The sequence below is a fragment of the Bos indicus x Bos taurus genome, chromosome 2 (genome assembly GCF_003369695.1).
Source record: "Bos indicus x Bos taurus breed Angus x Brahman F1 hybrid chromosome 2, Bos_hybrid_MaternalHap_v2.0, whole genome shotgun sequence".
NCBI classification, from domain to species: Eukaryota; Metazoa; Chordata; class Mammalia; order Artiodactyla; family Bovidae; genus Bos; species Bos indicus x Bos taurus.
In genome coordinates this window covers 124,099,037-124,113,949 of record NC_040077.1, presented here as the reverse complement: position 1 = coordinate 124,113,949, position 14,913 = coordinate 124,099,037, and the positions used below count along the sequence as shown (strand labels likewise).

General features: G+C 36.9%; 1 protein-coding gene across 19 annotated transcripts in view; it reads left to right on the top strand.

Moving 5' to 3' along the window:
* EPB41 (erythrocyte membrane protein band 4.1) overlaps window positions 1-14,913 on the top strand; it is a 181,542-nt gene that overhangs the window by 134,195 nt on the left and 32,434 nt on the right. For 7 of the 19 annotated variants that reach the window (XM_027518362.1, XM_027518372.1, XM_027518301.1 and 4 more), the window contains 4 exons: window positions 1,876-1,932; window positions 2,116-2,157; window positions 3,278-3,340; window positions 8,184-8,360. In XM_027518362.1, the coding sequence (XP_027374163.1) occupies window positions 1,876-1,932; window positions 2,116-2,157; window positions 3,278-3,340; window positions 8,184-8,360 (339 nt within the window). Of the gene's footprint in view, window positions 1-1,875; window positions 1,933-2,115; window positions 2,158-3,277; window positions 3,341-8,183; window positions 8,361-10,121; window positions 10,173-10,554; window positions 10,863-11,501; window positions 11,610-14,913 lie in introns of those variants that run through there. The other 12 variants (XM_027518448.1, XM_027518309.1, XM_027518381.1 and 9 more) reach the window with 9 other exon arrangements.

Below are 14,913 nucleotides of genomic sequence, written 5' to 3'. Positions count from 1 at the left end.
ACTTGTATTGAGATCAGACTGAAAGCCACTTCTGATAACCTTCTACTACTAGTGACAGAGCTAACAGTGACTTGAGTTAATTTTATTTGTAGCAGTTAGAAACTAATTATGACATGTGCCTGAAGCTGTATTTACTATATAAAGCAGCAGTAGTAATAAAGTAGCCCTGTAATTGTGGAAATCTTATTACCTAACACTAATTTGGTGCCAGATAGAGAGAGCTTTTTGGCATCTTGAGTCATTTGACAAGACCTATTTTGCAGGTGTGGAGACAGTACCTTTCTTCGTGTGCATATTTATCTCAGTTAATATTCTCTATAGGAGCATATGCAGAACTACTTGGTCTCCATTCTTAAACTGTAGAGGCTCTCAACTTCTTGCTGTTGGATTGCTAAGGACCCAAAGCAAGAAGTCATTATTCATTTAAACAAGTAATTTAAGCTTTACCAAATAATTCAAAACTTACATTTGCTAAGCATTCACAACTCTATGGAGATATTGTCTCCATTCTATCAATAAAAAACTTGAAACTCAGAAAGGTGAAATAACTTGTGAACAGCCACACAGCAGGTGGGATTCAGAGCAGAAGTAACCCAAGTTGTTACTTACCCCCACAGTTAAAAGGGCTGTAGCCAGATGTGCTTATGATTTGACAGCATCACAAAATTCGTTGTCATCTTATGTTCCTTATATTCAGTCCCAGAGAAAACAGCACAATGACATAATATTCTGAGGTAAGGCTGCCAAATGTGATCAAGAAGAAGATGTCAAGGAAATTCCCTGACAGTCCAGCGGTTAAGACTGCGCTTTCACTGCTGAGGACCCAGGTTTCCATCCCTGTTTGGGGAACTAGGATCCAGCAAGCCGCTTGGAAGCCAAAAACAAAGAATATGTCAAAATCACAAATTAATGAAGTTCTGTGAAGAATGTAAAGATAGAGAGTGATTGATTTGACCCTTAATAAAAACATTTTTCTCATTTTGATATATCCAGTGCTTTAGGCATTGCTTACTATTATGCTTTCTCTTAACAGTCTTGTTTTTTAAATTTATGCTTACTCCACTTGGGGCATATACAATGACTGCTACTAAAGGTATTTCAAAGCTAAGCAGGAGGCCTTAGTTACTATCTTCCTACTACTCAGGATGAATCTTTCACACCCACCGAACACATGGGCTCCCACTCCCTGGAGAGGGGAGTACAGTGTGTTGAATGTTGCAGCTGAGCCCTGTGTGTGCTTATTTATAAATCAGCCTTGGAAGTAACTGCATGCATCAGTAACATTTGCATTGAGTTTATTGTGATATGTTGTTGCCTAATAAACTCAAGGGTTAAACTGCTTTCTTAAGTAGATTGATCAACTAACAGAATTTTTTTGTATTTACCTGTTTGGTGTCATATGTGATTTATTTTATGTGTCCTTTAAGTGTAAAGACTTTGTTTTTGTTTCTGTCATATATGTCACACATGTGTATCTTCATTTGTAAATTTGTTTTTAACTGTCATTTAAAATACTTCTACATCATTTTTTAAAAAGGAAAACATGACTTTTTAAAGCCTAAATTATTGTTTTTAGTAAATACTTTTTAAGAAACAAGTAGAAACATGTTTTATTCATCAATAGAATAATTACCTTAATTTTTTTTTTTTTTTTATCCTTTGGCTGTCCATATTACCTCTTCAGCCTTGAGAATGTGATGGTGAACTGACAGATTGTTATTGAGAACAGCAGCCTTCCCTGTAACACCCCCTGTACAATTGCATCATATCAGTTTATTTCATAACCACCTAAAGATGTGGCTGTTTTGGAAATATTGCCATTCATAGAAACCTACTAACCTGAAATGTTTTTACCACTTTATTTCTTAAATGTAGGTGGAAAAAACCCACATCGAGGTCACAGTACCCACCCCAAACGGTGACCAAACGCAGGTTTGTGCCAGCGGGCCGCTTGTTCCTTTTTCCCTCCCTCCCCAGTTTTTTCTTCTCCCGTCTTCCCTGCTCCTTAAAAAAAAAAAAAAATTATATATATATATAAAATGAAGGTTCAAACAAACTTCAATGAGACAATACTTTATCATTTTTCTTTCTTTTTTTTTAATAATGGCAAAACAGAAGCTTGCAGAGAAACCTGAAGATCTGATAAGAATGAGGAAGGTTAGCCATTTTTCACTTTCACAAAATCATATTACCATCACCCCTGCTGACTTTCATATTGCATTAAAAAGACAGTGATCCATTCTTTTCATTGATTTCTCTTAAGCTAGGAGTACTTTCAAGTAGCAGATGTATACACACACACACACACATATATACACACAAAAGTGTATATATATATATACACACACACATATGTATACTAAAGAAATTATAATCCTGTACTGTATATTGAAAAATGTCATTAAAATAAACTTTTTCAGTATGAAAACACCTTCTTAAATACAATGAAATAAGTGAAGGCCAAATCTATCCTTTAAACTATATAAGAAATATTTCACAGTGGCACCATATGCTTGGAATCAACATTATGCATTCAGTATTTATGCTCGATGGACTTGAGTTTGAGTAAACTCTGGGGATCCGTGAAGGATGGGGAAGCCTGGCGTGCTTCTGTCTATGGGATCATAAAGAGTCAGACACGACTTAGCAACTAAACAACAGCATTATGGAAACCATCATAGCAGCAACTCCCAGTATTGCTAATAATTATGGGTTTGGCTGTTCTGTGTCTCACTCTTCTTAGCTAGGGAGTGGGATGAATGTTTTTACTGAATAGAATATTGACTGACTCTGTATAAAATGTCCTTAGATCTTTCTTATGGAAGGCATTAGAGATGTATGTCCTGCAGTATTACTAAATACGAAACAATGTCAAAAAGCTAAATAATATTTTAAAGCATTTGCCTACTCCATGGAACACAGAGATTCAAGACTTCTTAAAGTCATGCGTTTTAAGATAACCCTCAAACAGCTTAGCTTCAAAAAGCAACATAAAACAGCTTGTTATGTAAGAAGCCAATGAAGCCAGGAGCACTGTCTGTTTAAATATCATCATCGCATTCTCCCATCATTCATGAACAAGGCCATCCATTTTCTGCTGGTAATTGTGTCCTCTGTGTGTCCTTGTGGTTCTGTGACCATTTCATGTTGGCATATGCTTCGCTGTGGACATTTAATTTTAAATATTTTTTTGGTTTGCCAATTTGCAGTTTTTTCCCGCAAGAACAACATTTTAATTTTTTATGCTTTTCTGTTTTTCCCTCTTTCATTTTCACAGAAAAAGAGAGAGAGACTAGATGGTGAAAACATTTATATCAGACATAGCAATTTAATGTTGGAGGTTTGTATGAACTTGAAGCTTATTTCAGTTGGTTGCCTGTAACCTGCATTCTTCGCTGATCCCCTTTCTTCTTTCTGTGCTGCGTTTGGTTTTGCATGCCATTGCATGAGAGAACTTTAGGTTTAAGATGCTTTTGCATGTTGGTAAACATGAAGATATGCAACCATCTCTACTTGTGAATCTTTAGTTTCCATTTCTCATACTTATCCAAAATATATGATTGGGACTACCTCTCTGCATCCCATGGTTCCATTGTTTTACCCACTTTCAGAAAAAACTGTATCACTGTTTAAAAGTTTCTTGACTTGTCCAAGAGTATAAATTCCTATATGTCTCAAGCATCAAATTTGTATGGTTTTTTAATCTTCTGAACCTAGAGAGTGTGGAAAAGTATGATCACAATTCAAAATGGACGTGTGAAAATGACAAAAGAGTAGTCAGGGAAAAAAAAGTAAAATACAGGAAGGAAAGAAGGGAGGCTGGCATTTAATGAGTAGTTCGTATGATATAAGATAGTTTAATTATAAAACAAGTCTGAAAGTGGAGGTCGCTCAGTTGTGTCCAACTCTTTGCAACCCTATGGACTGTATAGTCCATGGAATTCTCTAGGCCAGAATATTGGAGTGGATAGCCTTTCCCTTCTCCAGGGCATCTTCCCAACCCAGGGATCGAACCCAGGTCTCCTGCATTGCAGGCGGATTCTTTACCAGTTGAGCCACAAGGGAAGCCCAAAACAAGTCTATGGGTATGGAATTTTTATTTTAAAGAGAAAATTGAGGTTTAGAGAAATTAAGTAATTTATTTGTGGTTGTTATAGACTAGTAAATTGGTAAAGCTCGGATTTGTGTTGGGATCCATATAATTATTAAACTACACTTTTCTCCCATTCAGAAATAGCAACATACTATCTGCTATAGGAATTGTAAGGTCATTATATTCAATATTGATCAGATTTTCACCAAACTTATATTAGTATACTTTATCTAGTTTCAGACTCCACACTGGATAAGGAAATATAAAACTAACTAGAAGATTGGAGGAACTCTATGAGGAAAAATGAAGGAAATTGGAGTCATTCTGTGAAAAAACAGATCATGTTTACACATCAGAAACTCTTCTCTAATGACCTAATTATGACTCCACTCAAGACAGAACCACAAGAAACAAATATAAATTCTGACATCATGGATTTAACTCAAGTACAAAGGAAATATAACTGTGTAGGAAGATGATAATGGCACCCTGCTCCAGTACTCTTGCCTGGAGACTCCCATGGACAGAGGAGCCTGGTAGGCTGCAGTCCATGGGGTCGCTAAGAGTCAGACACAACTGAGTGACTTCACTTTCACTTTTCACTTTCATGCATTGGAGAAGGAAATGGCACCCCACTCCAGTGTTCTTGCCTGGAGAATCCCAGGGACAGGGGGGCCTGGTGGGCTGCCATCTATGGGGTCGCAGAGTCGGACACGACTGAAGCAACTTAGCAGCAGCAGGAAGATGATAAATGGCTCTTGCCTTCAGGAAGCATACAGTGTAGGGACAAGTGGAAGAGAGAAACAGTGAATAAATAAACTGATAAAATGATTGTAGTTATTATAAAAGCTATGAAGAAAATAGTATGCCATGCTAATAAAAAGGATCTGCTCCAAATAAGGTGGACAGGGAAGTTGTCTCTGATGAGGTAACACTTCGCTGAGACCTGAAAGATGAACATATGTAACAGAAAGTATTATTAAAGTGGAAGTTTGAAGAAATTTTTTTAGATAGAACTTAGCCTCCAGGAATTAATTAATCTCATCTTATTCTTTATCAATACATATATTTTGAGTGCCTGCTAGGTATAATATAATATACTTTGATAAAAATAAACTATGGCCAGTTTTCATTAACCGTGTACTGCATGGTGGGCACAATACCAAGTACTTTATATATATTTACCTCATGTAACATGGAGTTTCTTAGGCTGGATCCTAAGACATTTTAAACTTGGTAGCTAGATCTCTTTGCCTTAGCATGTAACTGAAACTAGACCTGAATGGTTCCACTTCTGAGATTAGGAAGAATAACAGATGTCAGTTGATCTCCTTATTATCAAGCAGTGTAACGTCTCCCAATTCCAAACATGCCTGTTTCTTGGCTTGCCCGTCTTTGATCCCTCCTCTTAACTGGAACCTGCAGTACCAATCATATATTTGTCCTTTGTTCCGTGAGGTGTGTTATGGCTTCTGAGACTCACAAAGTCCCTGTGTGTGATGTGTTTTTCCCAGCATTTCATTGACAGCCATGAGAGGGGATTTCTAAACAAGTGTGTGTGTGAAAATTAAAGCTACTAACTACCTTTTCAGAATATTTTCTATTTAATGACGTGTTTGGTTTGATTGCTGCTCAAGTTGTAGGATGATAGGCATCAAAAAGTGTCTCACCTGAAAACAGCCAAAACAGTTTGGCTAACCATCATTCTCTATATTGTAAAAGTTCCCCCCTACACCGCTCCCCCCCACCCCCGCCACTTAAGGAAGTTCTCTCAAGTTATCTGTCATACTAGCAGATTTTTAAAAGTATTCTATCCTCCCCCTACTCCTACCCCACCCCCACTAATGCTTTGTTCTGGCACAAATAAGGTCGAGTTCATTTTTAGATCTGCCGCCGCCTCCTCCATCTCCCAAAGAGAACCTGTAGCAAGTGTCTATGACAATTTCTATTTGGAACAGGTCCCTTTGAAATCTTAATTTTCCTCCGTGCCCCCACAGGTTTCCAACAGAGCCAGCTAAAAAGGTTGGAGAAAGCTCCCTCAGAAGCTACTGATTTTATTGAAACATTTATTTTCTTAGATGCCAAGCCAAACAAAAGCTAAGCAGGCCAAGTAACAAATCACCAACCTCTCATAAGTAAGAGGCTAATAACCCAGAGAGTTATGGTTTTATCGTAGCATCTCTTGATCATTTTTGTTTTGCTCCATTCCCACCTTTAACCCTCCCAAATCTGTTTAGTTGTTCTTGGCCCGAGCAGATTTGATTTTTCTCAGAAGCTAGGTCAAGAGCCGGACATGTCTGGTGGGTCTCAGTTGTTCAGCCAACTTCGGAGTCGTTGACAGAGCTTGTTTCTGCTTTTCTTTAGCTAGTAATCATGATTTTCTTGCTTTCAGCTAGAACAAAAGTGCAAACTGTGGTTTCCCCATGGTGATGCCCATTTTCATGAGCTATACTCACATGTCACCCCAGCAGGCAATGGGGGAGCTACAGGATTGCCCTTTTGGGGTTAGTTTTCTCTTGGATCTCAGATCACGTAAGCCTCTTTCAGTTTTGCAAAAATAAAAAGAATAGACTACTAAATGAATTTTCTGAATGAATATCTCCTGAATCAAAATTGTGTCATATGCTTCACTGATTCTTTTTCTTCTACTGTATTCTCTTTGACATTGCTTTTGAAGAAAATTTACTTAATTGAAGCCTCTATTGCCCCAGGAGAAACTTTTTAAGCAACTTTTTGTTTAAACAAGTTCCTTCCCCACCCCACCCCCTAAATGAGGCTGTTTCCCATGGAGCCAAAAAAAAAAAGACTAATCCTCAAAATTCACAGAGCGTATTAAGAGATATATTTAGTATTGTGCTTTTCTTGGATACAGAACTGCCTTGATATATAATAAACACAGAATTTTTAGCAGTCATCAAGTGACAGGCTCCCACATGTTTTGATTTCAAGCACAGATCTTTTGAGTTTTTTTGAAGAAATATGTTGGACAAAGAACATTTGAGGTTTTGTCTTCACATTGTATTTCCCAGATTATCTCTGGCCTAGTCTGTCTTTTGAAAGTTGGTTACTGCCTCCTGTTACATAAACTTGAATGTTATTTATTATATCATTTCTAGCTTTATTTGTCCAGTTTTGATCATTTCTCCTTGGAATATCCCCCATGAGAGTTTTCCCCTAGTTGTCCGGTAGTCACATCTGCTCGAATAGTTATTTTAAGTTGTCAGTGAGATATAATAAGGTATTTGACAAGTTCTTATTAAATTGCTCCCTATCCATTGACAGTTACTAGAAGACAGTTCTTATTTTGAATGGTACTAAGGGATGAAGTAAAGCTGTCAGAAGGTAGAAAACATAAGGCTTTTAGTGTGTGTGGATACTATTGACAAAGCAAAAAATTCCATTATACTGTATATCCTGAGTAATTACTCAGAGATAGTAACAATCTGCTCTGGAGGCTTGAGCCAGGAATTTCAATAATACATTTTTGTATCGAGAAGGGGTTATTCCTGTTTACCGAAACCCAGCAACAGCCACCAGGTATTAAGAAAGCAAAACTCTCTCCAGGTAGAGATAGAGGGATACTGTGCAGTAACAGTTCATTAAGGCAAGGCAGCCAGTAGTGGGAGTCAAATCTTTCACCATGTCCTTCCTTTAACAATTTCTCCTTATCTATTGCTATCTCCATCCTGCCTGAGCTGAGCCTTAATCAGTTCCTATCAAGCTGAGGCTAATTGGGCTGTAGGATTACCTGTTTGGGATGAGGAGTTGGAGATCCAGCGCTGTGACATGATGGGAAAAAGAGTTGTAACATTAAGGAGTGAGCTCTTTATAGGTTCTATAACTGCTAAGAGCTATAGAGTGATGATGCTTTACTGCTTCCAAGAAAAGCACCATGTTAAAAAAAAAAAAAACAACAAGAAAATATACCATATTGTATATTTACAATTTGAATGTAATTTATGGATTAATAACATCTATCCTGGATGTGGAGTTATTTTCTACCAGTGCCCATAGTATTCTGTGGGCTTCCATTGGTGTGGTCTTTTCCCTGAGTATTCATTGTTTTGCATCTTTGTCCTTTCAACTATAGGATTTAGACAAAAGTCAAGAAGAGATCAAAAAACATCATGCCAGCATCAGTGAGCTGAAAAAGAACTTCATGGAATCCGTACCAGAACCACGGCCTAGTGAATGGGATAAACGCTTATCCACTCACTCTCCCTTTCGAACACTTAACATCAATGGGCAGATCCCTACAGGAGAAGGAGTGAGTACTTTGTGTGATGAATTGTGAGAATGAGTGAAATAAATGCTTTTGTATATTGATAATCTGTACCTGAAAGTTTAGAGCTGAAATTTAGCTTTGGTGTCTCATCAGTTCATTCCAGCTTTATAACATTCGTGATCAGACACTTAACTTTTTAAGTCACGTGGACCACCCAGTCCAGTTATGGGAGCCATTTAGAGCGACCAGTTGATGATTAGGCCCTGAGATCTGTCTCTGCAGCTGCATGCTTCTGGCTAGTGTATGTTTACGAATTGACCATAAGCCAGTAGAACTTTATGTCCAAACTGTGCCTTCAAGGGCCAGAGAGTTTACTAAATTTAGTAAGATCAAAATTGGAAAGGGATAAGCATTTTTTAAAAACTCTGTTTGAACACTTGCACAACTTAGAAATGTCTGGAATGGTTGACCACAATTATATAATAAACTGAGGCGGCCTCTAAGCCAGAAAATGGAGAATACCAAGTCTTAATGATTGTATTTCAGTTTTAGAAGAACTATTGATGATTTATTTTATGAGTAACGTCAAATTTAATAATACTATTTTTTTTAAGATAGTCACAGTTAGAGGTGGTGATACCTTTTCGAGGCTGTCCTTTTTCTATTATTGTTGTCATTCCCTATTTTAGAAATCCTACACCTGAATAAATGAATCTGTGTAATGAGAACATATTGAAAGTTACTTTGAGCATGTATTCAAAAATCCTTTACTTAATCTTTACCCTGTACAGGTTAAGTATGTACGTGTGTGTATGTATATATAGTCATAGTCACAGTGTAATGATTTTAAAATTATATGTTTATTTTCCCTAAAAACAATAGCAGTTCTATTTAAGAAAGGTAAAGTGATATCTTAATAATTTTTCAAAATTTAGTTTTTATATTCAGAGTTCATAGTAAACTATTCCAACTTACTGTTTAGTTTCTGGAACTGGAGAAGATAGTAAAAGTTTGTTCACAAAGGATACATTTTATATTTTTCAAAATGTGATTAAAACTGGCTAACAGCTGTCCAAAGAGAGTTGAACCCACTTCACCAAGAAGGGTGGAGAATTCCTGAATGATGGGCAGTGAAAATGTTACTGGGGATGATAGGATGCAATTTTTCCTATTCTCTGTCCTCTCAGCCTCCACTCCCTGGTCCTTAGTTCCGTATCCCAAATCTGGGGCATGAGACAGTGACTACCTTCTATAAGCCCATGACCTCATGAGAAAGCACTTGTTGCTACCTCACCTGGCTAACCCTGCAACCTATAACTGCATATTTTCTAAATATGTTTTCTTTTTGACTCGTTGCAGGTAATAAAAGATGCTCAAATACTTTGAAAAAGTAACTTAGTACTCTCTTGGATGAAGTTTGGTAAATTTAAACCAGTCTCCATTTCCAGAAAATAATCTTGTGTCTTAATAGAAACCCTTCAGAAACCATCTCAGGGCTGGTTTAGGGAATATCTGTTTCATTCTGTGGATTTTGAAGAAATGACTTTTACAAATTAAATTAGATCAATATGGAGTACTTTAGCTCTAGGGTTATGGTGTTACCCCTCTGAATGAATAATGTAATACATAAGGACTATACTGTGATAACCTTTTATATAGGTTAATCCCACTTTCTGGCATATCTTACTTTTTCTTTGATAATTAGGGCAGTATTTCTGTTCTCTGGGATACCTCTTCCACCTTTGACAGCATTGTTGTTGCATTGTAAGGCAACTGAATTTCATATAATTTGTGTGTGACCAGGTGAAGAAAACCTCTGTCCTTCCCTCGGAAAGAAAGGTTGGTGGGCCAGAGGTAAAGCTGCCGTTATGACTTGTGCTTCTCAATCAGAATTGGCTCTTGTCGTGGCACTAAGCACATAATGCCCCCAAGCTGAACAGCAGCTGCTCAGTGATTTTTTTCTTTTGGCAATACTAGTAAATTCATATCCACCGCCTTTGGACCTAACACATGTAACATTTTCACTGCTGCATTTTGCAGCTTTCGATTTGCTTATTTCGGCGCATGGCTGGTTGAAAAGCTGCATGAAGATGTAAATATGTATTCAGAGAGAAAAACGAATTTAATTGTACCCTGTTCTTTTTATGTTGTCTTTCTTCTCCCTCTTATGTTCTTTTAAAAATCATTATAATTTTGCATCCTTTATTTTCCTTTTCTTCCTTGTTTTGCTGACCAGTCCCCCAGCTACTTTCTCCCTGATACATATCACTTAGGGGTGTGCAAAGAACCAGTGTCGAACTTCCCAACAGATCAGAGAAGGCTGGCTCAACTGAGAGAACTTAGAGCCAAGTTTTTCCTTTCGTAGCAAACATCTGTCTTGACTGGATGGCAGAGTACAGGAATTGCTGGGGGAGAAAAATTTCTCAATTGGGAAAAAATAATTTTCCGTAAAAGTATCAAAAACATTTGCTTAATGTGATGTATAAACCTTTGTGATGGTCCTTATTATTATTTTAAATCATGATTCTGAGTGGGTGGGGAGGGAGTTTGTAACTATTGAGATTTGTGAGGGTTTGGGTTAGGGTTTTTTTTCTGGTAGATCTTGGAGGCTCATATAAACTTTTATACTTTTGTTTTTCTTTTGCAATCTTTGAAATGTATAGGATTAAGATTTTTATTCCCTTGAGCAAAAGCTAATTGCCATACTGAATGAACTATTGAAGTTTTTTTAAGCCTATATGAAGAGATATGAGGATAACATTTTATATTCTGCCATTCTATTTGTAATAAAAGTAACTTTTTTGATGGCAAGAAGAATGCTTGATTATTGGCTTTGCCCAGTTGATCTAAGAAAAATTGGCAGCACCAAAGCAATGAAAAATGACTGAAAATTGGTTTGAATATCCTTAAAAGAGGAATAAATACTGTAACTAATGAAGTCCAGTGATTCCTTGAACTTTGAGGATTTCTGATCTTCATTCATTCACTCAGAAAATTACCTATTGAGTACCCTACTGTGTTCTAGAAACTTTGCTAGGATAATTGCCAAAGCAAAGTAAAATACAGTGTCCAAAAGATCTTCCCAAATCCTTTGCACATCCCCAAGTATCATTTTTGAGCATTTTCCATCTGTCATTTTGTTCATCTTTCTCTGTCTTTCTTGATCTTCTACCGTGAAAGCAGACACAGGAACGTGCTCTGTTAGTGCAGGACGAAGAGAAGGTTAAAAGGCAAGAGAGAGCTACTGAAAGAGCCTTGCCCCAGCAAGAAAATGAAGAAACTCTTCCCAAGGTTTCTATTCCAATCCCTGAGGATCACAAGTTTCTCAAAAAGTGCCACCTCTACTCTAGTACTTTTTCATCTCCTCGTGTTCCTTTCGTGATGTCTTTTCTCCTGGTTCTTGCATTGGCTGTCTGGTGGTTGGTCTTTCTGTGATCGGAAAACAGGGGGCTCGTCTGAAATGTCAAGACTAAAACCATTGAACTTTGTCGTTCGCTTCTACTGTGTTACCTCCTGTGTGTTACCCTCTGATCTTGATAGTTCCTGTCCCAGGGGAGCCCTTGTGATCATGTCCTGTCAATACAATGTTACTCTTTATAGATGATATATCATGGGGTACAAAGGAGTAGCCATGGATTGCCAAAGCCAGTTTTCCTCACTGAAGTTTAACAAGTTTAGGCAAATTGGATTTAAGCATGCAGCAGGTTGGTACTTTGCCCAGAAGCTTTAATTCTCTTATCCTGCATGTTCTTACTGTTTACTGTTGCTCAGTACTCCTCTCCAGTGCTTCTCACAAAGCAGGGTATCCTGTAGACACATTTGATGGAATGTCTTCCCAATCCTTGATAGTTACTTGTGTGGCATGGGCTTTGTAGTTTAAGAAAAAATTCAACTTGCTAAACTTTCCAAAGCCTTAAAATGGTACATTTTAATCTATGAATCCATAACCACTCCTTTTCTTGAGATATCAAGTCAGTACATACAAAAGCCTTTTTCTGAAAAGGGCTTTTGACTTCCGTGGCCTTCTTATGTATGTTTCTGAGGTGTACAGGGACAAACAACTTTTATCCTGCCCAATGTACAGAAGAGGTCTGCAAAAGTTAAACGCATTTTCCACAAATGTAATGTTGATGGTATAAGGAAAATGGTGCTGGTGCCCTTTAACCTCCAGCCAGGGCTGAATTTTCCAGACTACTCTGCCATCTTCAAAAGTCCTGGAATAACAAATTTCTTGAAGATCTGGACATATGCATACCCTTCTCTGAATTAGAATACTGTGTTACTTCTTTATTGAATTAAGTAATTATATTGCTAAAAGCAATATTTAGCCATTATGATAAGGTTAAAGTATATATTGATATATTTCGTTTTTCTGATAGACTTCAGACTTGTTTATTCTTACATGTGTGTTGAAATTAATTGTCTTTAATCCATGGTCTTGTGAGCTAAGGCTCTGTTGTGACAAGTACGTGTCTTCTGTTTGCATGTTGATTTTTAAGGCTTCCCTGAAGTAAATATGCGTGTGCTGTCTCTTCACAACCCAACTCAGATGCCTAACCTGTTTTTCTCCCCTCAGTATTAATGAAATCTTGCATGTAGCCTGTTTTTTATGGCACTTGAATGTACCAATGTGGATGATTTGGTTAATGTCTCAAATATTGTTTTGAAATCTGAGTTCATAGAGTTGTCAAACTGAGATTATTGCACTTTACTTCTCAACACTTTCCAGCTGATGAAACTTCTAAACAAGACTTTTTAAGGTGGTAGCTTCTTAGAGTTAAAAAAAAAAAAAAAAAAGAGAAAGAACAGTAGAGCCAAGACTCTTTAGTTCTTCAGTACCCACCACTGCTACTCTATTTTTTCTGGAGACATGTAGAAATAATACTATGGCATTTCCTGAAAACTGTGACTAGGTTATTATAGGCTCTCCAAAAAGATGGGAAAGAAGTGAGAAGCAAGTTAAAATTTAAAATCTGGTATAAGTGTATATATTTCATGTCACAGGCTACGTCTGTTTATAAGAAATATTTTGTAATTAAGCATATTTGTTTATACTCATAATAAGGAGAGAGAGACCTCGAATCAACCTGAGATATTGCAGAGCTGTTCTGTAAGACAGAAAGTGATCGTAATAATACTCCTCTTTATCTGAAATAGACATGGGAACTTTCCTTATGAAATAACAAAACTATAGTTATCGGTTAGATTCTTTTAAATTTTTTTCAAGAAACAAAGAAATAACCTTAGGATTTTATTGATGCTTTTATAACTGTTTCAGATTATATTTCCAGTTTTCATCCTTGTACATAGCTTTTTACTCATTATTGTAAGCATCACCTTGAGTTGTGTTTCCCTTTGTATTGGAGTTGATTTCAAGTCCATTAAAATTCTAGTGTAAGCCAGCAATACTTTTCGGTTTTCTGAAGTGCAGCAGGAGTTCTCAGATGGTCAAAGGAGAGGCCTTTTCTTCTGTTAATAGAGTAAGAATGGTTGAGAAGAGAAGGGCCAGTCCTTTGACTAATAAGCTGGCTGGTGCAGTCTCAAAAGATACGCCTGTCACAGTTATCTTAGGGAAAATAGTTGACACTGCTGTCCATATGTATAACATAAAGCTGTAAATAGTCTTGGTTTTCCTCTCACATCTCATTTCATTCTTGATACCAGAGACAGATCCAAAGAACTGTGTGTTGGTTTTAGCTTGATTCAATCTTCTTTTTTTTTTTTCTTCAACCTTCTTAACAATAGGTTGATGAGTGAAAAACAATTGGGACTAAGTAAAAAGTCTTGGGTTTTTGCCTTGGTTTTGCTAGTAGTTTATTCCTAGGGTGACTCTGAGAAGCTGACTTAACTCCTTGGTGCCCAGAGTTCCACCTAATAATGTAGAGACAAACCTACCTCTTGAGAATGTTCTAGGAACCAGGAGCTCTGGTGGGCATGGAATGCTTGGCCTTTTAGGGACTAGAAATTTTAAAAAAAAGCAAAGACACATTTGCTTCCTGGATTTTTTTAAAATAAAAGTAAGCAATTAGATAGCTGTATTTATTTCCATCTACTCCTTATTGACATTTGAGCAAACACTTAAAACAGCTAAAGTTAAGAATTCCTCTTACTCTTAAGCAATTCATCTTACCTCTGTGGTATACTTCGAGTGGACCATACTTGAAAATAAATCCCGCATCTATATTTTGGACCTGTCTTTTAGCCATCTTCTTATGCTAGACATATGGATTATTAGACATGTGGATTATGAAGGAGCTTCAGTTTTCATGGGTCAGTTCTATTACTTCTTTGTATCTTTAGCAAAAGTTTTGAAGGGAGAAGATACCAACTCTGTTGAGTAACATGAGACTAGGGATTATCTGTGGACTAGATTTTGTTGTCATCTTAGATCCTAGTACATTTCTTCCTATTAAATACTACTTAAATTCCTGTGGATGTAAGACAGTTCACCTTTTCCTACATTCCTAAGTCACTATTGTAATATTTCCTACAGAAGAGAATATAAGACATTTTTTGCATCAGAGGTTTGCTTATTTTTTGAAGGCATAACCAGTCAAAATTTATATTTAGCCTTTACCAGTGACCATGTAATTAT